The sequence below is a fragment of the Chiloscyllium punctatum genome, chromosome 22 (genome assembly GCF_047496795.1).
Source record: "Chiloscyllium punctatum isolate Juve2018m chromosome 22, sChiPun1.3, whole genome shotgun sequence".
Taxonomy (NCBI): domain Eukaryota; kingdom Metazoa; phylum Chordata; class Chondrichthyes; order Orectolobiformes; family Hemiscylliidae; genus Chiloscyllium; species Chiloscyllium punctatum.
Genome location: NC_092760.1, coordinates 69,329,528 through 69,356,681, shown reverse-complemented (window position 1 = coordinate 69,356,681; position 27,154 = coordinate 69,329,528). Strand labels below are relative to the sequence as shown.

The 27,154-nt window shown below is 39.0% G+C and overlaps 2 protein-coding genes across 3 annotated transcripts in view; both read left to right on the top strand.

Moving 5' to 3' along the window:
* The window catches only part of LOC140493761 (coiled-coil domain-containing protein 73-like), a 44,329-nt gene extending 44,097 nt beyond the window's left edge, over positions 1-232 (top strand). For both annotated transcript variants that reach the window (XM_072592613.1, XM_072592614.1), the window contains one exon: positions 140-232. In XM_072592613.1, the coding sequence (XP_072448714.1) occupies positions 140-152 (13 nt within the window). In that variant the 3' untranslated portion in view covers positions 153-232. The remainder of the gene's footprint in view (positions 1-139) is intronic.
* On the top strand, positions 170-27,081 carry LOC140493759 (uncharacterized). The gene is made up of 4 exons (XM_072592611.1): positions 170-280; positions 13,262-14,836; positions 18,973-19,103; positions 26,659-27,081. The coding sequence occupies exons 2-4, from the start codon at positions 13,312-13,314 to the stop codon at positions 26,986-26,988; spliced, it is 1,986 nt and encodes a 661-aa protein (XP_072448712.1). The 5' UTR covers positions 170-280; positions 13,262-13,311; the 3' UTR covers positions 26,989-27,081.
* The last annotated feature ends 73 nt before the right edge of the window (positions 27,082-27,154 follow it).

Below are 27,154 nucleotides of genomic sequence, written 5' to 3'. Positions count from 1 at the left end.
GGGAATATGTTTACATGATAAATGCATAGTCATGATTGAAACCCACAGTTTTCTATCAGTACTAAGTTTGCATTCTGATGAAGTTAAAGTTACATTTCACAATGTAAGTAGTGTAGAAATCTGTGATTTTTGTTTTCAGGAGGATCGATTAAATGAAGAAAATCTCAGAATAAAATCTGAGTTAGAATCATTTAAAAAGGCTCATGCCGAATGTCAAGAGATTCAAAGTAAGGTATCTATGCAGAATGTACAACAAGGACAACAAATATACAGATTGCAGGCAAGTGTTTTGTTGGTTTGAAGGCACCAGAATAAAATCTTGCGGCATTTAAAGAACAATAGGTTTTCATATATTTTATGTTTGTCTGTAAATATTATTTGGGTAATTGTGACATACTAAAAGTTTTATTGTGATGTTAAGCAGATACTATAAAGACATAAGAAAAAGGTTGTGATTACTTGACTTGTAATCTACATTTTCTTTATGTCCATCTACTATACCATTTTTATAGAAGGGATATGTGTTCTTAAATTATTTACTTGGTGCATGAACAAGCGAGGAGGCAAGACCTTATTAGCAATGGAATTGCATCTCGACTTTGTACCTATTATTGTATAAATATTAATGTGCTTTATAAGGAAAACTTCCATTAATAACCACAGACATTAAAATTATTCACTTCTACGGAAGGGTCACTCAGTCCGAAATGTTAACTCTTGATTTCTCTCTAAATAGTGTTAAGGAGAATCCAAAGATTTTTGCAAATACATTAAGGACAAAAAGATAACTAGGGAGAGGATAGGGCCCCTCAAAGATCAGCAAGGGAGCCTTTGTTGGAGCCGCAGGAGATTGGGGAGATACTAAATGAGTATTTTGCACTAGTATTTACTGTGAAAAAGGACATGGAAGGTATTGAATATGGGGAAATAGATGGTGACATCTTGAAGAATATCCATATTACAAAGGAAGATGTGCTGGATGTTTTGAAACGTATAAAAGTGGATATGTCCCCAGGACCTGATCAGGTATATCCTAGAACTCTGTGAGAAACTAGGGAAGTGCTTGCTGGGCCTCTTACTGAGATATCTGTTTCATCGAGGTCACAGGTGAGGTTCCGGAAGACTGGAGGTTGGCTAATGTGGTGCCACTATTTAAGAAAGGTAGTAAGGACAAGAAACTATAGACCAATGAGCCTGACATCGTTGGTGGGGAAGTTGTTTAAGGGAACCCTGAAGAACAGGATGTACATGTATTTGGAAAGGCAAGGATTGATTAGGAATAGTCAGCATGGCTTTGTGCATGGGAAGTCATGTCTCACAAACCTGATTGAGGTTTTTGAAGAAGTCACAAAGAGGACTGATGAGGGTAGAACGGTAGACATAATCTATATGGACTTCAGTAAGGTGTTTGACAAGGTTCCCCAGAGGAGACTGGTAAGTAAGGTTAGATCTCTCAGAATACAGGGAGAACTCTCCATTTGAATACAGAACTGGCTCAAAGGTAGAAGACAGAGGGTGGTGGTGGAGGGTTGTTTTTCAGACTGGAAGCTTGTAACCAGTGGAGTGCCACAAGGATCGGCTCTGGGTCTACTACTTTTCGTCATTTCTATACATGATTTGGATGTGAGCATAAGAGGTGTAGTTAGTAAGTTTGTGGATGACACCAAAATTGGAGGTGTAGTGGACAGCGAAGAAAATTACCTCAGGTTACAACAGGGTCTTGATCAGATGGGCCAATGGGCTGAGGAGTGGCAGATGAAGTTTATTTTAGGTAAATTTGAGGTGCTGCATTTTGGGAAAACAAATCTTTAGCAGGTCTTATACGCTTAATGGTAAGGTTCTAGGGAGTATTGCTGAACAAAGAGACCTTGGAGTGCAGGTTCATAGTTCCTTGAAAGTGGAGTCAGAGGTAGATAGGATAGTGAAGAAGGCGTTTGGTATGCTTTCCTTTATTTGTCAGAGTATTGAGTACAGGAGTTGGGAGATCATGTTGTGGCTGTACAGGACATTGGTTAGGTAAAAACAAGGACTGCAGATGCTGCAAACTAGAGTCTAGATTAGAGTTGTGCTGGAAAAGCACAGCAGGTCAGGCAGCAACTGAGGAGCAGGAGAATCGACGTTTCGGGCAAAAGCCCTTCATCTTTTGGTTTGGCCACTTTTGGAATATTGCGTGCAATTCTGGTCTACTTCCCATCAGAAGGATGTTGTGAAACTTGAAAGGGTTCAGAAAAGGTTTACAAGGATGTTGCCAGGGTTGGAGGATTTGAGCCAAAGGGAGAGGGTGAATAGGCAACAGCTGTTTTCCCTGGAGCGACGGAGGCTGAGGGGTGACCTTTATAGAGGTTTATAAAATCATGTGTAGCATGGATAGGGTAAATAGACAAGGTCTTTACACTGGGGTGTGGGAGTCCAGAACTAGAGGGCGTAGGTTTAGGGTGAGTGGGGAAAGTTTTTATAATAAAAGAGACCTAAGGGGCAACATTTTCATGCAGAGGGTGGTGCATATGTGGAATGGTCTGCCAGAGGAAGTGGTGGAGGCTAGTACAATTGCAATATTTAAAAGGCACCTGGATGGGCATATGAATAAGAAGGGTTTGGAGGGATATGGTTCGAGTGCTGGCAGGTAGGAGTAGATTGGGTTGGGATATCTAGTTGGCATGGACGAGTTGGACCGAAGGGTCTGTTTCCGTGCTGTTCATCTCTATGCCAGATCTGCTGAGCTTTTCCAGCAATTTCTGTTTTTGTTTCTGATTTCAAGCATCCACAGTTCTTTTCAGTTTTTATTAATATTGTTAAACTAATTTAGCAAGTCCAGTGTTGTGAAGAATAAGAGAAAATTACTTGTTCCCAATTTGAGCCAGATACCTTAGTTTGATTTTGAAGCGGCTGGTCTCGAGGGATGGATTTAAAATTGATATTATTTGACCTGCCTGTGCTTGTGAAAGCCTGGCTCAGACCTTGATGGCCCTCATGATCCATTTAAGCCTATCCCTGTGTACATTCTTATGGTGTCCTTGCACTGTGTTGTTTATGCTTTGCTGAATGTAGAAGAGCAGTCACATTGATACATGCTATTTTTGAAAAGTTGCCATGTTAGGAGAGGGTAAAACATTTTCCGGTGAATTTTACTGAAAATTGGCTTAATGTCATTTTTGCAGAGTTTCATGGAGGGTTTCATTCTGTGAGCCCTAGCAAGTTTTTCTTAAGTTACCTTAACAAACTTACCTTGTTAACTTTGCAGCATGCTCCTATGCCGCCCGCTTGTTATATTCTTCCACTTGCTACAGGTGCAAGTATTATTCACTATTCACTCCTCCTAGGATTTCTAGAGCTGGTACTATTTTTAAAGCCCATCTGTGCATGTGGTCAAGCAGCTGCGCTGAATAAGTTATTTGCCCCACACCTGCCAGACACACAGTAATTGGTGTTCTGCTATGCTGATTGAGAACTTGTAGACATGTTGGATGGAGGGTGCATGTGGTTACTGCCCTTGGAACATACCCTGAGATGTTAGTGACAGGTAGACAGCTCGAGGAGCAAACAGTGTGCTGGAGTTGCACTGACCTCGCCATGTGCTTCCTTTGTCTGTTCTTCTCCCTTTTAAAACTGCTGTTGTTTTGATTTTTTTTCCCAAAGTTCCAAAACAATGCAACAGCATATAAAACAGTAATTGCTGCTCCTGGAATTCGAGGAAATCACCTCCAACACTTGAACTACCTCAATAAAGGAGCAGCTATTACAGCCAGAAATTTTTCCCATCCTCCATCTTAGATTACCCAGAATCCTCTGTCCTATACCGTAAGAACTTATGAACGGTTGGGAAAATAGGAAACTGCATATTAGTGTGGCATGAAACTATCTCTCTCACTGCCATATGATGCAAATATATCTCACTGCTTGTAAGTGAGAATCTCATCTCTCTTTTCCAACAGTTGCGTTGTAAACTGGGGCTCTGCTCTTGATGGCAGGAAGATACTCATTACTGATCTCTTGATTCTCCCAACTTTCTTATCAATACCCTGGTTCAGGATTGGGAGGTTCCATGCAACATATCTGTCTTTGAAAAATGATGTGAAGAAGGGTCACTGGACTCTAAATGTTAACTCTGTTGTCGCTTCACAGATGCTGTCAGACCTGCAGAGTTTCTTGAGCAATATCTGTTTTTGTCTGTTTTTAGATCTTCAGCATGCATAATTCTTTGTTTTGTTATGTGTGTCTTTCTCTTTTTTGATCAACCTGGACTCAACATTTGTGTATATCCCTTGATTTTGGATGTAGGTTTGCTCACTGAGCTGAAAGGTTCATTTCCACATGTTTCGTTACTCTACTAGGTAACATCTTCAGTGGGCCTCACGCGAAGCAATGCTGAAAATCCCTGCTTTCTATTTATATGTTTGGGTTTCTTTGGGTTGGTGATGTCATTTATGTGGTGATAAGAAATAACATACCACAGGAAATAACATCACCACAGGAAATGATATCTCCAACCCAAAGAAACCCAAACATATAAATAGAAAGCAGGAATTTTCAGCACTGCTTCACATGAGGCCCACTGAAGATATTACCTAGTAGGGTAACAAAGCGTCTGGAAATGAACCTTTCAGTTCAGCGAGCAAACCTACATCCAAAACCTCAACCTGAGCTACAAATCTTCTCAAAACTTGCTAATCCCTTGATTTTTCAAATATATGTTTAGCTTCTCCAAGGTTCATTGTAAGCTGGAAACATACATGTTACTCAAGTTTAACTTGCTCTAAGACACAGTGTCCTGGTTAATATTTACCCATCAACCAACATTATTAAAATATATGAACTGAATAATAATTGTGGAATCGTGCAGCTTGAAAATTGACCGTCATGTTTCCTGCAGTGACTGTACAGTGCGATGGGTCATAAATCTTGCTATAAAATGCAAGTTTGTTCTTTGTTTATAAATCCACAACCTCTGACTCTAAGGCCTAAAAAATTACTGAGCCAAGACTGAGACCTAACAAAATGCGAATAGATTGCAATAAAAATTGATAACATATACAAAAACAAAAATGTTTCATTTTAAGTTAGATTATAAATTGGCAATTGAAGTTTTTGTTCCATGTAAATCTAATCCAGTGTTTAAAAACTGCCTGTTCATAACTTTTTTCCTACTAGAATAACTTAAAACATTTTGAACAGCATTCAGAACAGGAAATAGCAGGAGAGCAGACTTGCGTTAGTGAAGCCTTAATGGTTAATGACAATAAGATTAAACAAGCAGGAATGCATAGCACGATAAAAGAAAAAATAAAAGACGAGTCCAGTGAGAGAGACGACATTAATCAAGAGATTAGCATTCACAGTGAAGATGGGATGATTAATACAGATAACATAGGTAGGTATATTTTAAACTAAAAAGTTACATGAGGAATCTTCCAAATAATCCTGTTTGTACTTTTCTGAAAGCTGTATCTCATTTAGTATCAGCACAGCTTCTAACTTGGTCAACTGTAATTTTGGAATATTGCACAAAGAAGTTAGTTGTTTTTTCTGAATTCATACGCATTGTTGAAGTAACTCTAACTGACCCTGATTCTTAGAATTGAAACTGAAGACATCTGCCCTTGTACAGAACAGTTCAGTTTATTCTGAAATATTGGTGACATTATTTTTAGAAGAAAGTGAGGACTGTAGATGCTGGAGATCAGAGCTGAAAATGTGTTGCTGGAAAAGCGCAGCAGGTCAGGCAGCATCTCTCCTGCTCCTTGGATGCTGCCTGACTTGCTGCGCTTTTCCAGCAACACATTTTCAGACATTATTTTTACGTATTTCAGAGAATCTAGAATATATTTGATACAAATTGAATACAGTTGAGAAGTGTTATAGAAAGGATGTTAGCTTCAAAGCTTTTACTATTTTGCCAGCAGGTTCCCAGTGGTACTGATTCAAGGCATATCAGAACATATACTGTTATACGCCATATATTTGGTAAAAGAACTAGCGATATAATAAGCTTTTTTAAAAAAAAATGCATTCCTGTGATCTGTAATACACTGCCTAAAGGCATTAGAAACAGATTCAGTAATAACTTTTGAACAGTAACTGGATACATGTATGAAAAGAAAAGGGGCATTGGAGAAAAAGGAAGGAGAATGGGATTCATTGCACCTTCAAAGAGCTTGCAAAAGAATGATGGGCCAAATGGCTGTTGTCTGTGTTGTTTCATGCAAATATTTCACATAATCTGCAATATGTTATCTAAGTACTGATTTACTGTTGCTAACTCAAACAAATTGCATTTTATTACTGCATTATGTTAGTGATGGAGTTGTTATTGCCTGTGGGTAATGTTATGTGCATATCTCCATGTACAGTGGAAATCAGTTGCACTGATCATTATTATTTAGTTTAACTGCAGTAAAGCCCAGAAAATGAAGACTGGCTAAAGGAAAGGGCTTCTAGTTGTTCAGTTGCAGGAACATCTTGAAGCAGTACTGGGCAGTTGAAGGAAATCATGTGTTAGTAGATTAGGGAGGATCATTCTAGAATTGGGAGCAACAGGATAAAGGGTTTGATGGGGAGGATATGATACCTAGTGACACTGGAGCTCTGGGACAGATATTCATGATGGTTGGGACTACTGTGAAGATGTATTTTTAGTCTAGCAGGAGAGGGTCCAACTATGATATAATTACACATCTCCTTGGTGGCATAGAACTATTGAATGCAACAACAGTACAAGTGTTCTGGCTCATTATCATTCCTCAATCAAAATCAATAAAAATCTGGAATTAGGCACAATGGTCACCTTGTATTATTCTGTGGTTTTGCTAAACAGATTACCTGGTCATTATTACTTTTGTTGTTTAGAGAGTATGCTATACACAAGTTTGATGTTCCTTCACAAATTCTTAATTTGCTATGAAACCATGTTCTGAGATAGTGAACGATGCAATATAATTACACAGCTCTGAATTTGGAATAAAGCATTGGATAAGCAGTCACAAGATTTGACAGTATTGTGGTGGATATGGCACCGTTTGGAAGGAGGTTGCTATATTTGAGTGTTCTGGGGGATGTGGGTGTAAAAGAAATGAGGAAAATTGATGGCTGTGAGAATGTTCCTGCCTGTTGGGAAAATGTGAAACATTGGCTATGGGAGAATGGGGATACTGCCCATGAAAGAACAGGAAAGCCGATTACTGACTGTAAGAAAGATGGGGACATTTAATTTTGAGAGACAGGCTGCTAGATTAGATGGGATTGAGGTGCATAAGGAGGTGGTGTTAGCAATTCTGGAAAGTGTAAAAATAAATAAGTCCCCTAGGCCGATGGGATTTAGCCTAGGGTTCTCTGGGAAGCCAGGGAGGAGATTGCCGAGCTTTTGGCTTTGATCTTTATGTTGTCATTGTCTACAGGAATAGTGCTAGAAGACTGGAGGATAGCAAATGTTGTTCCCTTGTTCAAGAAGGGTAGTAGAGACAATCCTGGTAATTATAGACCAGTGAGCCTTACTTCGGTTGTAGGTAAAGGGTTATAACAGGACTTATAATCATTTCAAGAGGAATAAGTTGGTTAGGGATAGTCAACGTGGTTTTGTGAAAGGTAGGTCATGCCTCACAAACCTTATTGAGTTCTTTGAGAAGGTGACCAAACAGGTGGATGAGGGTAAAGCGGTTGATGTGGTTTATGTGGATTTCAATAAGGCATTTGATAAGGTTCCCCACAGTAAGCTTTGCACAAAATAGGGATTGAGGGTGATTTAGCAGTTTGGATCAGACATTGGTTACTTGAAAGAAAATGGAGGGTGGTGGTTGATGGGAAATATTCATCCTGGAGTTCAGTTACTGATGGGGTACCGCAAGGATCTGTTTTGGGTCCACTGTTGTTTGTCATTTTTATAAATGACCTGGATGAGGGCTTGGAAGGATGGGTTAGTAAATTTGAGGTTGATGCTAAAGTCGGTAGAGTTGTGGATAGTGATGAAGGATGTTGTGGGTTACAGAGAGACATAGATAAGCTGCAGAGCTTGACTGAGAGGTGGCAAATGAAGTTTAATGCGGAAAAGTATTTGGTGATTCATCTTGGAAGGAGTAACAGGAATGCAGAGTACTGAGCTAATGGTAAGATTCTTGGTAGTATAGATGAGCAAAGAGATCTCTGTGTCCAGGTACATAGATCCTTGAAAGTTGCAACCCAGGTTGATAGGGTTGTTAAGAAGGCATACAGTGCGTTAGCTTTTATTGGTAGAGGGATTGGGTTTCTGAACCATGCGATCATGCTGCAGCTATACAAAACTCTGGTGCGGCCACATTTGGAATATTGCGTACAGTTCTGGTCACCACATTATAGAAAGGATGTGGAAGCTTTGGAAAAGGTTCAGAGGATATTTACTAGGATGTCACCTGCTATTGGAGGGAAGGTCTTACAAGGAAAGGCTGAGGGCTTGAGGATATTTCCGTTAGAGAGAAGAAGGTTGAGAGGTGACTTAATTGAGATATATAAGATAATTAGAGGGTTAGATAGAGTGGACAGTGAGAGCCTTTTTCCTCGGATGGAGATGGCCAGTACGAGGGGGCAGAGCTTTAAATTGAGGGGTAATAGATAATAGGACAGATGTCAGAGATAGTTTCTTTACTCAGAGAGTAGCAGGGGCGTGGAATGCACTGCCTGTAACAGTAGTAGACTCACCAACTTTAAAGGCATTTAAATGGTCATTGGATAGGCATTTGGATGAGAATGGAACAGTGTTGGTTAGATGGGCTTCATATTGGTTCCATAGGTCAGTGCAACATCGAGGGCCAAAGGGCCTGTACTGCGCTGTAATGTTCTATTTTCAGTTGCTGGCTGTGCAAGAATATTGGAGATTGCTGAGTGAGAAAGAATTGACAGACTGATAGTTTTGGGAAAAATAGGGAGATTGCTGACGGGGGCAGAGATTGGAGAGTACTGGCTGTATGAGAATGTGAGAGATTCCGATCTGTAGAAGAGCACGAATGATTCTTGCTTATGGGCAATCAGGATGAATGTGGGAGAGGGCATTACTGACTGTGAGAAAATAGGGAAATTGCTGGCTGTGAGAGAATGGCAGGAAGGGGGTGGAATTCCGGGCTGTGAAAGCTAGTGTAATTGTCATTGTTAGCTGCAACATGATACCTCCATACACAATGGCAGTTGGTGAAATTGTCCACAAACGTGAGTGCAGCATTTATATAATATAGGCAAGTGAGATAGAATCCTCCTGCAGATGATTTGCTCATGTTTTCACTGGAGTTTATAACAGTGAAGGTTGATTTGATTAAAATTTATAACATCCTTAATGGTCTTGAAAAAGTAAATGTGAAAAGGATGTTTTGTATTCTGAGTCCTGAACTAAGGGACACTTTTAAAATGAGGGGTCATCCTTTTAGGACAGCGATGACGACAATCTTTTTTTCTCTGTGGATTATCTGATTTTGGAATGCTCATCCTTAGAAGGCGGTGGTATGTTTGACTGTTTTTAAATCAAAGGTCATCAGAATCTTTTTAGGCGATATTAATTGGAGAAATGGGCATTTGAAACAAACAGATCAGCCATGATTTTGCTAAAAGGAACTAGCTTGAAGGGCTGAATGGCCTACTTATCTTAATTTGTATGTTCATTAATGGCATATAGATTCATGGAACGTAGGAAAATGAGTTCTGCAGTTCTACATGATCCAGCCCCATCCTCAGGCAGACCAAGACCAAAACTCCCAAGGACAGAAGAATTAGAAACAGGAGTCCCAGTAAGAACATGATTAATCTGACAGTGACAAAGAAGTCTGTCCATGATGCGTTGCTCATGACAGTCTAAAAATTCATCTCTAACTCTGCCTTGAATATATACAATAGCCCTGCCTATACTATCTTCTGATGAAAGAATTCCACCACTAATATCCTGTGAGAAATAGATTCCTAATTTCAGTATTAAGTAAAACACTGATTTTTAAAAACCGTGGCCCCTACTTCAAGACCACCACCCCACAAGGAGAAATATCTTTTCAGCATCCACCATATCATGTTCCCTCAGAACCTTCTTTGTTTCAATAAGATCACTTTGCATTCTTTGAAATTCTAATGTGAATAAGTCTAAGCTACATAGCGTTTCATCATAAACTAAATCTTTGATCCTAGGAATCTGTTGAGTGAGCTTGCTCTGCACTGCCTGTAATGGAGTTATATCCTTTCTCACAGATTGGGAGACCAATACTGTACTCAGTACTCCAGACGCAGTTAAAGCATGGTCCTACACAACTGTATTAGCAGTTCCCTACTTTTATATTTGGTTCTCTTGAAACAAATGCCATCTTTCCATTTGCTTTCCTAATCACTTGCTGCATCTGCATATAGAGTTTCTGTCACACGTGTACCAAGACATCCATAAAGCTCCGCAATGAAAAGCTCTGCAGTCTTTCTCTGTTGAAATAGTATGCTGCTTTGCTGCTCTTCCTACGCCACCTGTCTTTTTTTTAAACCTAGCCCATCTAAATCCCTCAGTAGCCTGAACAATTTGTTTTCGTTATTGTCTTATTGTCATCAGCAAATTTATCTACCATACATTCAGTCTCTTCATCCAATTATTTCACGTAGACTGTAAATAGATTAGATTAGATTACTTACAGTGTGGAAACAGGCCCTTTGGCCCAACAAGTCCACACCGACCCGCCGAAGCATAACCCACCCGTTCCCGTACATTTACCCCTTTACCTAACACTATGGACAATTTAGCATGGCCAATTCACCTGACCTGTACATCTTTGGACAGTGGGAGGAAACCGGAGCGCCCGGAGGAAACCCACGCAGACACGGGGAGAATGTGCAAACTCCACACAGTCAGTCGCCTGAGTCGGGAATTGAACCTGGGTCTCTGGTGCTGTGAGGCAGCAGTGCTAACCACTGTGCCGCTGTACCGCCCAAATAGTTGAGTACTCTGCCTCTGACATTCCACTAGTTACAGCTTGCCAACTTTTAAAATAATCATTTTATCTGTTTCCTGAAGCTAATCAATCCTTGATCATCATCCCTTACACCATGAGTTCTTATTTTGTCTAACAACCCTATATGGCACTTAATTGAATATTATGTAGAAAGCCAAGTACAAAATGTTTACAGGTTCTTCTTTATCCACCTTGTTACTTTCCTCAACAAACTTTAATAAACTAACAAAACAAGAGGCCACCCTATCTTATTTTTGTTCCCCACATTCAACATATACTGAGGGTAGCTGGATGCTAAAATTGATAGCCCTGCACTATATGTAAATGGATATTATCGAGCTTATTAAAATGTTATCCTGCCCATGCCAGAATATGTTCAGTGCGAACAGGTGGGTGGAAGTGGGCAACCCATTTTAATTTTACAAGGTTTTCGAGGTCAGAAAAAGAAGAGCATTAACCCCCAACCTTCTCCTCATACAGGCTTTAAGACTGACACTTCTAGCCCCCTAACGCACACCTAACATCACCAATTCCTTTCTACCCAATGTCCCTTACCTACCTGAGTTTGGGATTCTGTTGGACTTTCATCCTGGTATTGGTTATAGCCCGAGTAGGACTTGAGACTACTGACCTCTGGCTCTACTGTTCCAATTAGAGTTGCCACCCTGTCAGATTGGCTGGAATCTCCAGCAGGTGTTGCATCCGGCCACTGAGGTGTGAAAATCGACTAAAGTAGACCATTACAGTATGTTATGGCTTGCGGGGCAGGCTTGTTGTAAGGTTTTTGACTAACTGCTGATTTTTCTTCCATTTGTGGGGTATCAAGTCATTTTAGATTTCTGTCTATATTTTTCTTTCTCAAAACCATATTGATGGTGCCTTTCATATTATGATTTTCTAAGTTTCCTGCTTTAATTCCTTAATAGTGGATTCTAATACTTTCCTATGACAGATATTAGGCTGCCTGGCCTATTGTTACATCCTTCTTGCTTCTCACCTTTCTTGAATAATGGTGTTAAATTTGCAAATTTCCAATTCATTGGATCCTTTCCCAAATCTAGGCAATTTTGGAAAATCACAACTAATGCGTTTTCTATCTCTGCAACCATTTTAAGACACTAGGGTATGGCAGTCAGAGGCTTTACTAGTCTTTAGTTCTAATAGTTTCTGTAGTCCTTTCTTCCTAGCGATTGTGATAGACACAAATACCTATTTAATATTTCCTTGTCTTCAATTGTATGTTTCCTGGTCTCACCCTCTCAGGGACTAATACACATTAGTTTCTTATTTCCTTTTTAAATACTTATAGAAACTCATATTGTCTATCTTATATCCAGCTTGCTTTCTCTCATTTTTAATTTCTTTCTTTTTCTGAATCATTCTTTGGTTTCTAAAATCTAACCAATCTCTGACCTTTCACTAACATTCACAGTATTGTATTGTATGTTCTTTCAATTTCATGATGTCTTTAATTCACCACATAATTGCTGATGGTCTGCAATGTCTCTTCAAATATCTGCTACTGCTTCTTTTCTGTCATACCTTTCAAACTGTCTTCCCAACTGGCAGTAATTATCTCTGTCTTCCTACAGTAGTAATTGTCTTTACTTAGGTTTATTTCAGACTAAGACTTAGACCCATGCATCTCCCCCCACAAACTAAACGTGAAACTCTGGAAGTCAAAGCCGAGATACAAACCAAAAGCTCATTTCTTATGCCTCACAAAAGACTGTTTGTTAACTGTAACTGGCTCATCACCACATTTGCAGCAAATAGCTAAATATCACATTTAAATCATTGACTCTCCCAATTCTGAACAGTTGCACACAATATATTGACTACCAAACAATCCTGCAAAATGTATAATTCTGTACATAACGTGTGACCAATATTCAGTGGCTTTCTGTTGAAAGTTTCAACATTTATATAAAACTTCTAATGGGTTTACTTAAAAATAAATTTCTATTAGGCAAAAAAGAAATTTAGTACATCAAGCAAAGAAACAGGTTGAGAGCAACATATCTATACAGTTTTGGGGTTCGGAGTAGTGAGGAACTGGAAATGTTTATGAAAACATTGAGAAACAGACTATAGTTTATAATGATTGCTCTTATTTGTTGCAATGCTGTGGGACATTAATATATAATAATGCATTGTGTGCTATATGGGTGGCTGTTATAAAATAATGTACTCACTGACTTACCTGAATCAAAGTCATTTGAGATTCACTAATTTAAACATCACTACTTAAACCTGCCTGGAATAAATAGAGAAACTTAAGGAATTGAAATGTGTGCTTTCAAGGTTAATCTTGTATTTTATCATTACAGTTACAAACAGTAATATATGGTCACCAGATACTGTCAAGACAGCTGCAGAAATGCCAGAAAAAGAAACCGATAATGGAGCTATGTTTGTGAATGAAAGACAGTACACCATTGTATCAACTCTGACCATTAATGCTGCTGAGCCCAATGACATCCGACAGGGTGAAACAGGAAACACTTGCAATGAAGCTGAGCTTGCGAGTGCAAAAATCAATTTGCAGTGCACTTCTGTCTGTTTGGCAGAAGTCCCATCGAAAGGAGGAAAGAAGCTCCCAGACAGTGCTGATGCATTAGGTGTCTGCAGTGCAGATATCGGTCAGCAGACAGACTCCATTACACACAAAGTCGATGGAGGCAGAACTGAAGCAGTTTATGATATGAACGAAAAGATGAAAACTACACAATGTGACAAAGGTGTCTTTATAAATGAATCACCGAGGACTGAAGCCAAAGCAGCTGCTTGCACCACTGAGATTATAACGAAGGAAGGTGATGCAAATGAAGTACGAGAGGATACAATCCAATCTCAGCAAAGTAGTTTTGACCTTGTAGCCCACCCAGTACTTGATGAAACTAAAAATGAGCAGAAATCCAGTTTACAACAGCAGCATGAACATAGCCAAGCAAATATTCTGATGGAAGAAAACTGTGCAAACGACAACATCGTTGAACTTTGTCAATTCCATAAACCCTGCAGTAAATCAGATGTCAGTCCCATAAAACTGCCCACTGACCACTGCATTCCATCAATTGCATCCTGTAAAATTAACAGTAGTGTTGATGTTGACAGTAAACCCCAGTCAGACATTTCAGTTAAAGTAGGGAATCTTGAGTCTAACAACTATGAGGAAGATATTATCAAGGAAATCAGTAGTAATGCACAAAACAATCTTGTTAGTACTGATGATCATCAGAAAGAACCGCATAATCTGGAAACTATGATTTCTGACAGTGAAGCAAATCAAGATATTCAGGTAATTGTGTCCAATGCTGAAGCTTTGGGAAACCAGAAACAATTGCTAGGTAACTTCACACAAAGTGATGACTGTTTAATTATGACAAGTATCCATTCACCAAACTTCATATGTAAGGCTGACCATAGTATGGTTTTAGCCCCAATCTCCCAAAGTACAGAGGAAACTAATGGTATTGCAAATGGTTTTGAATCCACTGCGGAAAGTCAGCAAACAGCAGCTACTAAAATGGATTTGCATGCTGAAGAATTAGAAACAAGAGGTACTTCCAAGATAACAGAAAATAAATTAAAGCCCAGCTTTATAAGTGCTTCAATTAACCTGGTTGCAACCATTGCTTTAGATCACAAGAATAAAACATCAACCTCTGACATAAAGTGCACAAGCACCAAGGCACCAAGTCAAAGTGGCTGGAAACTTTGTGAATTCCCTTTTTTAGATTCTGGGAAAGAAAAGGATATGTCGAATAAAGCCGCAACATCACTTTCAGTTTCATTACTGAGAGACAAATTGGAGGCTCCTGATGTAAGCAGAAGAATCCCTTCAGCATTTACTTTTCCAAAACAGATCGGTGAAATAAGTTTGAGAAATTCTAGTGAAAAAGGTAATATCTTCTTTTGGCACATTCAGTGGTAAAAATGAATGATGAATGGGGTATGATAGCATAGCAGTAATATTACTAGACTAGTAATCCAGGTGCAAGAGAACTGTGGGATTCTTTTCGTTCAGTTCTCTGCCCAAAGGCAAATCCAGCCCAAACCACTACAACCTCCACCAAGGAGGCAGACTCTGAATTTAGCTCAGCTTGAAGGCAATCAAAATCCCATGTTGTTGGAATCATCCTAATTTATAGTGAGTGTCCAGCCAATAGGATCCATGCTGTGGTTGCATGCGTTTGTCCAGATCTAGCTGCAATTCATAGAGGCTCCAATTTTCTTTCCAACACTGGAGAATTTTTATTTGAATTAAATAACTTCATGGTCTCTATTACTGTTTTATCAGACTTTTGGAAAAAACAGAACATAGAAGAGTATTGCACAGCAACAGGCCCTCATGTCTGTGCTGTTGTCACTCTAAACTAAGCCCATCTCCCTGCATATGGTCTGTATCCGTTTATTCCCTGCCAGTTCATGTGTCTGTCTAAATGTATTTTAAACTTTGCTAATGTATCTGCTTCTTCCACTTTACAAACAGAAACAAAAATTGCTGGAGAAGCTCTGCAGATCTGACTGCATCTGTGGAGAGAAATCAAGAGTTAATGTTTTGAGTCGAGTGACCGTTCCTCAGAACGGGTAATTGTACCACTGCCCAAACAATGCGATCCAGGTGCCTACCATCCTCTGTGTAAAAACACATTCCTTACACATCTCCCTTAAACATTTTCCCTCTCACCTAAAACTTGAGTATTGCACCCCAGGAAAAAGATTGATTATCCAGCTTGTCCATGCTTCTCATAATTTTGTATACTTCTATCAGGTTCCCCTCAGTCTCTGACACTCTAGCGAAAGCCATCCAAGTTTGTCCAATCTCTCCTTATAGTTAATACACTCCAATCGTGCAAACATCCTGGTATATGTCTTTTGCATCTCTTCAAAGCCTCCGCATCTCTTCTATATTGTGGAAACCAGAACCGCACACAGCACTCAAAATGTGGCCTAACTAAAGCCTTATATTGCTTTACAATGACTTGCCATTTTTTATGTATACTCAGTGCCCCAGCCAATGAAGGCAAGCATGCCTTGTATCTTCTTTACAACAAAATCCTGCCTTCCCATTGAGCATACCTTCCAATGTGTTGTGTGGCACTACCACTGTGCTAAACAGGATAGATTTGAACCCATCGAGCAACTCAAGATTATGTATCATAGAGGCACTGTGGGCCATCAACAGAATTGTACCCCAGCACAACCTGCAACTTTATGGCCTGGTATATCCCCACTCAATCATTGCCATCAAGTCAGGGTATCAACCTTGGGTCAATGGAGAGTGCAGGAGGTATACCAGGCATACGTAAAAATAAGCTGTCAATGTGGTGAGGCTAGCAAACAGAAAGCATGCCAAACAGCATAAGCAGCAAGTGATAGATAGTGCTAAGTCATCGCACAACCATTGGATTTGTCCTGCCACATCCAGTTGTGAATGGAGCTGGACAATTAAACAGCTTACTGGAGGAGGAGACTCCACAAATATCCCCATCCTCAATGTTGGAAGAGCTCAATACATTAGGGCAAAAGATCAGGCTGAAGCATTTGCAGCAATCTGCAAAATGCCAAATGGATGATCTATCGTGGCCTTCTCCAGTGGTCCAGCATCACAGATGCCAATCTTCAGCCAATTAATTTCACTCCACATAATTTCAAGAAATGTTTGGAGACACTGGATGGTGCAAAGGCTATGAATCCTGACAACATTCCAACAATAGTACTGAGGACTGTGCTCTAGAACATGTCATTTCCCTAGCCTAGTTCTTCCATTTACAAAATCCCTTGACATTACCATCACTGAATCCCTCATTATCAACATTCTGAGGGTCACTATTGACCAGAAAGTCAAATGGACTTACCATATAAATACAGCAGCAACAGGAGCACGTTAGAGGTTAGGAATACTACTGTGAGTAACTGACCTCCTGACTCTCCAAAACCTGTTCATCATCTCCAAGGCCTAAGTCAGGTGTGATAATGGAATAGTTCCCACTTGCCTGGATGGGTGCACCTTCAACAACACTCAAGCTTGACACCATCCAGGAAAAGCAGCCTGACTGATCGGTATCACATTCACATTGGGTCATAGAGATGTATGACACGGAAGCAGACCCCTCTGTCCAACTCATCCATGCCGACCAGATATCCTAACGTAATCTAGTCTCATTTTCCAGCACTTGGCCCATGTACCTTTAAACCCTTCCTATTCATATACCCATCCAGATGCCTTTTAAATGTTGTAATTGTACCAGCCTCCACCACTTCCTCTGGCAGCTCATTCCATACATACACCACCCTCTGTGTGAAAAGGTTGCCCCTTAGATCCCTTTTTAAACTCTCCCCTCTCACTAAACCTATGCCCTCTAGTTCCAGACTCCCCCACCCCAGGGAAAAGACCGTGTCTATTTACCCTATCCATGCCCTTTATGATTTTATAAACCGCTGTAAGATCCCCTTCTCAGTCTCTGATGGTCCAGGGTAAACAGCCCTAGCCTCTTCAGCCTCTCCCTATAGCTTAAATCCTACAATCCTGGCAACATCCTTCTAAATCTTTTCTGAACCCTTTCAAGTTTCACAACATCCTTCGGATAGAAGCGAGACCAGAATTGATCACAATATGCCGAAAGAGGCCTAACCAATGACTTGTACAGCAGTAACATGACTTCCCAACTCTTACACTCTATTGCTCTGACCAATAAAGGAAGGCGTACCAAACATCGCTTTCACTATCCTATCTACCTGCGACTCCACTTTCAAGGAACTATGAACCTGTGCTCCAAGGTTTTTTTTTGTTCAACAGCACTCCCCAGGACCTTACCATTAAGTGTATATGCCCTGCTCTGATTTGCAAACATCCACTCCCTCCATCACACACTCAGTAGCAGCAGTGTGTACTATCTGCAAGATCCACTGCAGAAGTTCACTAAAGATCCTCAGACCGCACCTTCCAAACTCATGACCACTTCCACTGAGAAGGATAAGGGCATCAGATACATGGGAACACTACCATCTGCAAATTCCATGCCAAGCCACTTAGCATCCTGACTTGGAAATATATCATCATTCCTTGACCTGCTGGACCAAAATCCTAGAATTCCCTCCCTGAGGGTATTGTAGGTTAATCCATAGCAGGGAGACTGGAGTTTCAAGAATGCAGCTCAGCACCACCTCAGGATCAATTAGGGACATACAATTACTGCTAGCCATCCCACAAGTGAACAAAAAAGTGCTTCTGAATCTAGACTACCCAGGGCAAAGCCATGGTAAATCAGGTCACAAATACACATGTATATGTAGAAAAACAGTGATTGAATTTTAAGGTTAAAATAAATTACAAAACTGTTGCATTTCACTCTTAAGATTTTATGATAATGGTCTGATTCCTTTTAATAGAATTTTGGCTCGTAATTCACCCCAATTATTCTAGTATCCTCTGTAGAACTTTTGAAGTAAGCATCCAGTTCCAAATACACGTGTCTTTCTCCCAGCCTGGCTTATTCACAAAGACCCAAGATGTATTGGTCACATGGGATTTTCCATCACAAACCAATCAAAGGTGAATTACAGTCTCTGAAGATTAATTTATCAAAGCCTATGAGATTAAGTGCAGACACGGACATGAACTCTATGAGTATATTTTTCTTTACCTCTGACAGGAAACCATCCGTGCTAGAAATAGCTGAAATACTTCTTCGGAGACAAAAAAACAGTAGAATGCAGAATTTTAATTTAAAAATTAGTATTTGTCCTTTCCTAGTAATTGCCATTAGTCAAGTATACTAAAGGAAACATATCGTTTGAAATATGCCTTCAAAAAGTTTTACTGTTCTCCATGGCACAATAAGATCAAAGCCTACATTAGAATAGGAAATTGTCCAGTGAATGGATGAACGGTGAAATATCTCTGATTAAATTTGAATAATTCTCAAGGTCAGATGGGAAACTAGAAGTTCAATGACTTCAAAATTAGCATCTGGGGATTTTCAAAGTTTAGCACATTGAGTGTATTTGTAACCATTTCCTCTCTCTCACTCAGATTCTCCCAGTCCTAAAAGGCTAAATGACACTTTTAATACCTCCAGTATTCCTCTTTACCCCAAGAGAAATTCTGGTGAGTGGAATACAACAGCACAGACATTTTCTGATTTTTCACAGCCTGCAGATCAGGTAAGTGGATTTTAAAACATTGTTCCAAATCTTTGGTGAGATAATTTGAGAAGAATGTACCATTTTATATGCAAACATGCAATTATGACAGATGGATTTCAAAAAATATTGGGAAGCACATTGGCACTATATTTTACAAATGAAGTTGATTTAGACAGAAATAGAACATAGGGAGAAAATATGCATACTGTACACACCAAAAGCAGAAAGGGAGGAAATGGTATGCAGTCTATCCTGTACAAAGTGTTAATTGCCAAGGCAAGTATAATTTTAAAAGATGTTTAAAAATCCAAGATAATACCTCTCAAAGTGGCATAGCAGGAGAGCATAGTTTCAATATACTGTAAGAATATATAATGAAGAATTAATTTCATGAAATATTCATCCATTACATTTCAAAGTTTCAAATTTATTAAAAAATGGTACTTGTTTCCAGCTGATTGGGCAAACCTAAGGCAACTTGACATAGATGTTAACTAGGCCTAATGCTTTAAAAGAATGAGCCAGTGATATTGGGCTTCTTACAAAAACATTGTAATCTGCCAACATAAAACAGTGCATGCTTGAACTTAATTATGAGCAACACAATGGGAAATCCATTTTACGAGAACAATTGAATACCTGACTACAAAATAGATCAAGAATCACATCATATAACTGTTTTAACAATTCTTGAAGCAAGCCCTGAAAAACCTGGCTCCTCGTGAGGCATATCCTATTAGGTCTAGCTATGCCACTAACATGTCTTAGAGCCATGCTAAGCATAATAAATGATTGAGAGTTGTAAAATCTCAGGAAAGATCATCTACAGATACCTGTTTAACTGTATGACAAATGACTTGATTAAATCATCAACCTTTGAACTTTGGCAATTTGTTAATGAAGCTTCAGATTAGTGGACATTGAAGCAAAGGTCTGTGCTAATGACATGGAGAAATTTTAAATAAAAGTACTTAATTGGCTATGGATTATCCTGAGGTGTAAAAGATGTTATACAAATTATTTATTTTATTTTAGAAATTGGAAAAAGACTAGAGATTGAATCATCTTAGAAATCAGCTAAATGTAATTCTTGGTATTTTCTTGTGGTATCTTTCAAACTTGACTCATTAACTTTGTATCACACCCCGTGGCACTCTGCTTGTCATATTCTCCCACTTGCTGCAGGCAGACATACGGGCCAATGGCAGGACTTTAAAGCCCAGTTGGGCACCCAGTGACAGTACCCAGCCACCTTGCAGTTTGTTTTACTTGCCTAAGGCATGTTGGACGGAGAGTAATTGACATCCTGCTTTACCGACAGAGACTTGGGTTGCCTGCAGTCACTCTCCATGGAGCATGCACTCAGATGTTAGTGATTGATGTATGGCTGGAAGAACAAGCAGCAAACTGTAGTTGAACTGACTTTCATGTTGGAACTTGTAAACTCTATTTTCTATCATGTGTGAGAATAGAAAACAGCATATTAATTTGGTGATATGATGCCATAATGAGGATGCAAATAGGCCTTTCAGTGCTCACAAGCAAGAATCTCATTTCACTGTTTTACATGAGATTAGAAAATGGGATTTTTTTTTTACTCGGGCAGGAAGCTGCTGCCTGCAGACTTCGCGTGATTCTGCCAACTTTTTGTATAACCATATTAGATGTGATCTTGTTTAATGTACATTATCAGCTTTCAAACATTATTCTAAGGATAAGGGATTGCAAAAGATTGCATTTATAAATGAAATAGATGCTCCAAAGAATTGTCATCGAGGTACAGGTGCAGTCGCATCAGGACATTTGACATTAGTCATTTTGATCTTCACCATACTAAAGATGCCTCCCTCTTTAATGATGAAAACTGTAACAAGCATAATTTTTGGGCAAGTTGATTATTTACTGGGGAAAAAAAAGCAACACTTTTATAGTCTCTAAAAGACAAATGGTAGATACTTGTAATTTCTGTGCAAGGTTGTGCACTTTGGAAAAAAGAATACAAGCATGGACTACTTTCTAAACGGTGAGAAAATTCATAAAGCCAAAGTACAGAGGGATCTGGGAGTGTTAGTTGAGGATTCTCTAAAGGTAAACATGCAGGTTGAGTCCGTGATTAAGAAAGCGAATGCAATGTTGTCAATTATCTCAAGAGGGTTGGAATATAAAAGCACCGTTGTGCTACTGAGACTTTATAAAGCTCTGATTAGGCCCAATTTGGAGTACTGTGTCCAGTTTTGGTCCCCACACCTCAGGAAGGACATACTGGCACTGGAGTGTGTCCAGCGGAGATTCACACGGATGATCCCTGGAATGGTAGGTCTAACATATGAGGAACGGCTGAGGATCCTGGGATTGTATTCATTGGCGTTTAGAAGATTAAGGGGCGATCTAATAGAAACTTACAAGATAATATATGGCTTGGAGAGGGTGGATGCTAGGAAATTGTTTCCGTTAGGCGAGGAGACTAGGACCTGTGGACACAGCCTTAGAATTAGAGGGGGTAAATTCAGAACAGAAATGTGGAGACATTTCTTCAGCCGGATAGTGGTGGGCCTGTGGAATTCATTGCCGCAGAGTGCAGCGGAGGCTGGGACGCTAAATGTCTTCAAGGCAGAAATTGATAAATTCTTGATGTCACAAAGAATTAAGGGCTACGGGGAGAATGCGGGTAAGTGGAGTTGAAATGCCCATCAGCCATGTTTGAATGGCAGAGTAGACTCGATGGGCCGAATGGCCTTACTTCCGCTCCTATGTCTTATGGTCTAAGGTTCACCAAGTTCCTTAAACAGCACCTTTCCTAATCACTACCATTTAAAAGGACAAGGCAGCAGTTACATGTGAACATAAATATCTGCAGATTCCTATCCAAGCCACTCATTGTTTTCTTTTGATTGCTGGGTTAGAATCCTGTAACTCGCTCCCCAGCAGCATTGTGGGTGTACCTACACCAAATGGACTGCACTGCAAGAAGACCTCACCTTCTTAATGGCATTTAGGGATGTAGTAAATGCTGGCTGAGCCAGCAAGGCCCATATCCCATGAGTGAATGAAATAAATTCCACAATATGGGCGGTTAGCACCGCTACCTCACAGCACCAGAGACCTGGGTTTGATTCCGGGCAACTGTGTGTGGAGTTTGCACACCTGTGTTTGCATGGGTTTCCTCTTGCAGTCCAAAGATGTGCAGATTATGTGAATTGGCTATGCTAAAATGCCCATAGTATTCAGTTGTGTGGATTAGATGCATTAGTGAGGGGTAAAAGTACAGTAATAGGGTAAGGGAATGAGTCTGGGTTGGTTACTCTTTGGAGGGTCAGTGTGGACTTGCTGGGCCAAATGGTCTGTTTCCACACTGCAGGGGTTCTATAGTGTATATCCATCAATTCATTAATTACATGGGACTTTGGTATGATTTAAGATGAATTCTGAAGATAATCACATTATAGTCATTTATTTCCAGATTCCATGTGTATTTTTTATGTTTGACTAATATTTCTTGTTATAATGTGATCCTTGCATGCACAACTCTGACAAGTTGCATCAGATTCATCATGTCCCCACTAATTCAATAACAGTAACATTTTGAAAACTGAACAGTTTGAAAGATTAGTTTGCAATTTAATGTATCATTTGTATATCATAATGAACACTTAAAAATCCAGAACAAAAAAAAATCCCTGACCAGATATAATGTAGAATACTCAAAATATTTATCCAAAATGTAATACGATATACTTTTGTATACTGTATTGTATTGATGCAACAGTGTTGATTTTAAATATTTTCATGTTTAACCTTCCATCCCCCTCTGAATTCTCATTGTGTTCATATATGTTGGTAAGATACTTCAACATTAATCCTCCCCCCCGCCAACCCTTTCTAGTTTCCCATTTTATCCTCACATACAATGAAATGTACATCCAATAATGGGTAGTTTTATAGTTCGTATTGCATTTCTTTTGTGGTGTCTGCAGTGAGTTTTTCTATTCACAATGTCCTGCACTGTTTATTTATTATTCTCCATTATCATCAGAGAGTTCTTATTATTTCCTTTTAAATCTGCATTGGCCATTTTGCCTCTGTATGGAAGTGCCTCCTCCACTTTCATAAAAATTCTGAATGTTTTACTGTCTGTGTATAATTCAGGCCATCGGAGACTGCATGCTTTATTTAATTCACTTCCGTTGTAATTCTATCATCGACCTTACCTAGGTTAAAATAATAAAATAAGATCTTCCTACAAAACCTGTTACAAAAATGTAACTCTAATCTCAACTTGAGCATTAGCGTTCTTCGGTTCAAGCCTGTGTCGGCTTTCTGAAAGAACAATTCTGTTACGTTCACATTGCCCTGCAAAATCTTACTTCTCCGGTAAAAATGCAATTCCCTTTTGTAAGATTCTATTTAATCTGGTTTCACCATTGCTTCAAGTAATACATTTGAAATTAAAACAGTTTGATAAGACATCTCCACCTGCATTTTTTACCAATGAGTTTGAATCCTTGTCTGGCTGCCAACCCTCCTGACTGTGCAGGTTTCTTCCCACATTCTTTACTAGTCAGCTGCTTTCCCACTAAATGTTTAAAGCAGAAATGCAACATTTCCACCCCCCCACATTTTTAACTTGGGTACAATTTACCAAATAATTCAAAATCATTTTTCTCATATACTGAGTACAATGGCACACAATCTAAAACTAAACAGAATACAGAATTCGGTTCACAACAATGGACCTCGTAAATTCTTACATTTTAAATGCATTCTTAGGATGAGTAACTAAAAGCTGAAAGCAGTGGTGAGCTACCCTGAACAATCAGTCCTTGCAGTAGTGTTGCCACATTGCTGTTAGGTTGGAGATCCAGGAGCTTGATCCTTTACTGATAAAGGAATTATTATACATGTTAAATCTTATTGGTGTGTGACCTGGAGGCAAAGCAGATGTGATGGTACTGCTGTGAACTGTAGCTCTTTGTCTTTCTAGTTGGTGGGAGTTAAGGATTTAAGAATTGCTTCAGTACATTCTATAGTAACCATGGTCTGCTAATGGTGGATTGCTTTATTGACATACTCCCGATTTGAGCATGGTTAAAACTTATATTATAATGTTGGAGACTCCGCATACTTCCTTAAACACCAGTCTTCTAATTTCTCATGCTTCTACTTGAAACCACAAAAAAACATTTAGCCGATTCCCTGACCCTTTCTAAATTCTACTAGTCTAACCTCCATTTAATTGTTTAAAATACAAAATTTCCATTTTTCCCTCTTACACTGTAAAACTATTGTCTATGTTCTCCATTCTCACTGCATATCCCTTTCTTTCCATGCTCCTTCCTTCCTTTATACATGCAAGTATGGAATACAGTCAGCTCTTTCTTTCCTCATTGTGGTTTTCATAGCTGTCCAAGGAGAAGTGCAGTGAGAAGCTAACCCCAGTTCGTATTCTCTCCTTGAAGAAAACATATAACATTATGACTATGTTAAGGTACTTGGTAGTTATTGCAACTGCACTTTGGCATCAAGTTACTCTATCTGAATCTGTTAAGGTGAATTGTTACATTTGACTAGTTGCTTAAAATCTTGCTTTATTCATGCAGGTTCAGAGGAAATTTGAGGCATATGTTTTTGCAATGGATGAACTTTTACAAGCTCATCATGATCTTATATCAAGTTAAAACAATTTGTCCATGCTCCAGATCTTGTCTCTAATGTGTATCTCTTGTGCTTTAATTACCCTAGTCATATCATCTTACTTCATACATACAATTCAAGATTATGGAAGATCTTCACTGTAACTATATTTCTGTAACATTGTGATGTTTGGAAAGAAAACCACTCAAGCCCCATTGTTTATGGTTTCAGATTTAATACTTGCCTGTGAAGATTTATTGCAATTTGGTAGTGGTATCCCAAAACTGTTGATAGTTTGGCAAAAGTATTTATGGGTTATAAGCACCAAACAAAAACTGGGAAGGTCAACCTTAGAGTTGCTTGTTGGAACAACCATTTTTAAAAGCATTGTGTCAAGTTATTTTGAAGTAATTTGCAGGTTCTGATGTATAAATTGTTTATAAAAAATCAACTAGAACTTAAGGAAGTAATTAGCTTTGCCTCTCATTGTGTTTAATCATACCCCTTGTTTTATGTGGCATTGGCAACAATTGTTCATAGACCACTGAACTCTCATCCTTGTATTTCATTGATGATCTTTGGAGTCTGCAGTCCCGTTGAATTTCAATCAATATTCCAGTCTAATGAGCTGGGAAACAGACATATTGTGTACAGCGGAACCTTTGTCAATTGGTGTTAAGTGTAATTTTGTCAAATTCATCATTGGAGGAAACGCATGACTTAGTTTTTAGGATTGTGAGCAGACGCTAGATCAAAGAGATATCTACAACTTCGAGGTATTGTGGGAGTTCTAGGACAGGTATTCGTTGTGTTTGGAACTCTTGGACAATATATCTGCATCTGTTGGCTGGGCTACACAGGATCATAATCCTTGGTAATAAGGAATTATTAGCTGTGAGAACAGTAGAAGGCCAGCCCCAGAGATATGTCCAATAGTTAGTTACTCCTCAGTCAATTTCAATAAGGAACTGGCACAGAGAGACCATCACATGCATCATTCTGTACCATAATGCTCACAGGGATTTTCTTTTGAGTTTTTTTTTCCAACAGTTTGTTAAATAACTGCTCACCACTCTGCAGAAAGATGTCTTTCTAGAATCATTATTAGTTTGCTGTATGAGTGTAAAATGCATGTTAAAATATTTAATTTTTATTCAGAACAATTATCCTATACTGTATAAAATATTGTAGCACACCAGACTGAACAATAGAAAAGTTCCTCTGACATGTAGTTAACATAATATTTTGGTCACCTGTGATAAATGCTAATTATGGTTAACAATCCATTCTCAAGAAATAGATATGACTAAATCTAATTTTAGACTCAGTTACAATACAATGAAACAACAAAAGGCATTTAATTGTCCTGGGAAATCAGTCAGTCTGCCTAGGTTAAAATTTAGACAAAGTTTGGCAGTTAAATGACAATTATGTTGATAGCTCCTTTAATCAGAGTTCACTTGCCAACCATTCCTCTCGAATGTTGGTTTTTCCCTTGAATTGGTATTTTTGCTAATTGTTTTGACGAGTACAAGATGAAAATCTTCTTCAGATTAATACAAACCAATTGAATTATGAGCTGCAACTACTGCTGACCCTTTGCCACTGTTGCAATTGGGTTGAAAACATTGTTTGAAATAGTTCAAGTTATCGTAACCCACATTATGAAAAGATAGTAAACTTTATTCACTGCCATATATGAATTTTGTCAAACCCAAGACAGTGTGATTCTTGATCTAGAGATGGGATTGATATTCCGGAATCATTGTTTAGAAATCCGAATTTTTAATTCCGATGACTATAACTACTTAATGGGGCCTTCAAGCAGTAAAGTATGCTGGATTTCCATCTACAATCTATGTAGGAGTAAAAAACTGAAGATGATTCACAAGACTGTCACAAAGGCTAATGAGTTTTATTACAATACATATGTTATATTTAGGAAAAACTATGTTCATCCTCCAGAGAAGATTCCACGATTCCTTTTTCATCTGCTTCAATGAAACATCAGGGACAGTTTACAGAAACGTCTTCTATTTCTTGTTCCCAATCATACTTTCATCCCCTATCATCAGAGATTAAGTCACCAGAGGTTTCTACATCTAACACTATGCCTGCCACTCCAGTGTTACTGTTTGAGGAGGAAGCGGATCCTCAGTATGCCATCATCAAAGGACAGATTAGCAAAATCGAAAGGTTTCTTAGTCTGGACCGGCTCAAGCACACACGGAAAAGGAAAGCTGAAGGTGTAATCAAGATAACACCAACTTAATGCCTATTCTGTTTGTGTGCAGGTCTAACTTCTGGGAGCCATTTTTCTGTGTTAATGAACAGATACGTTATGGTTTAAAACTTATGGTGCAATTTAGAATTTTTTCAGTTTTACAAAACATTTATTTGTGCTGCTTGACAAATAAAGAAAAAAAGTTAATTAGATT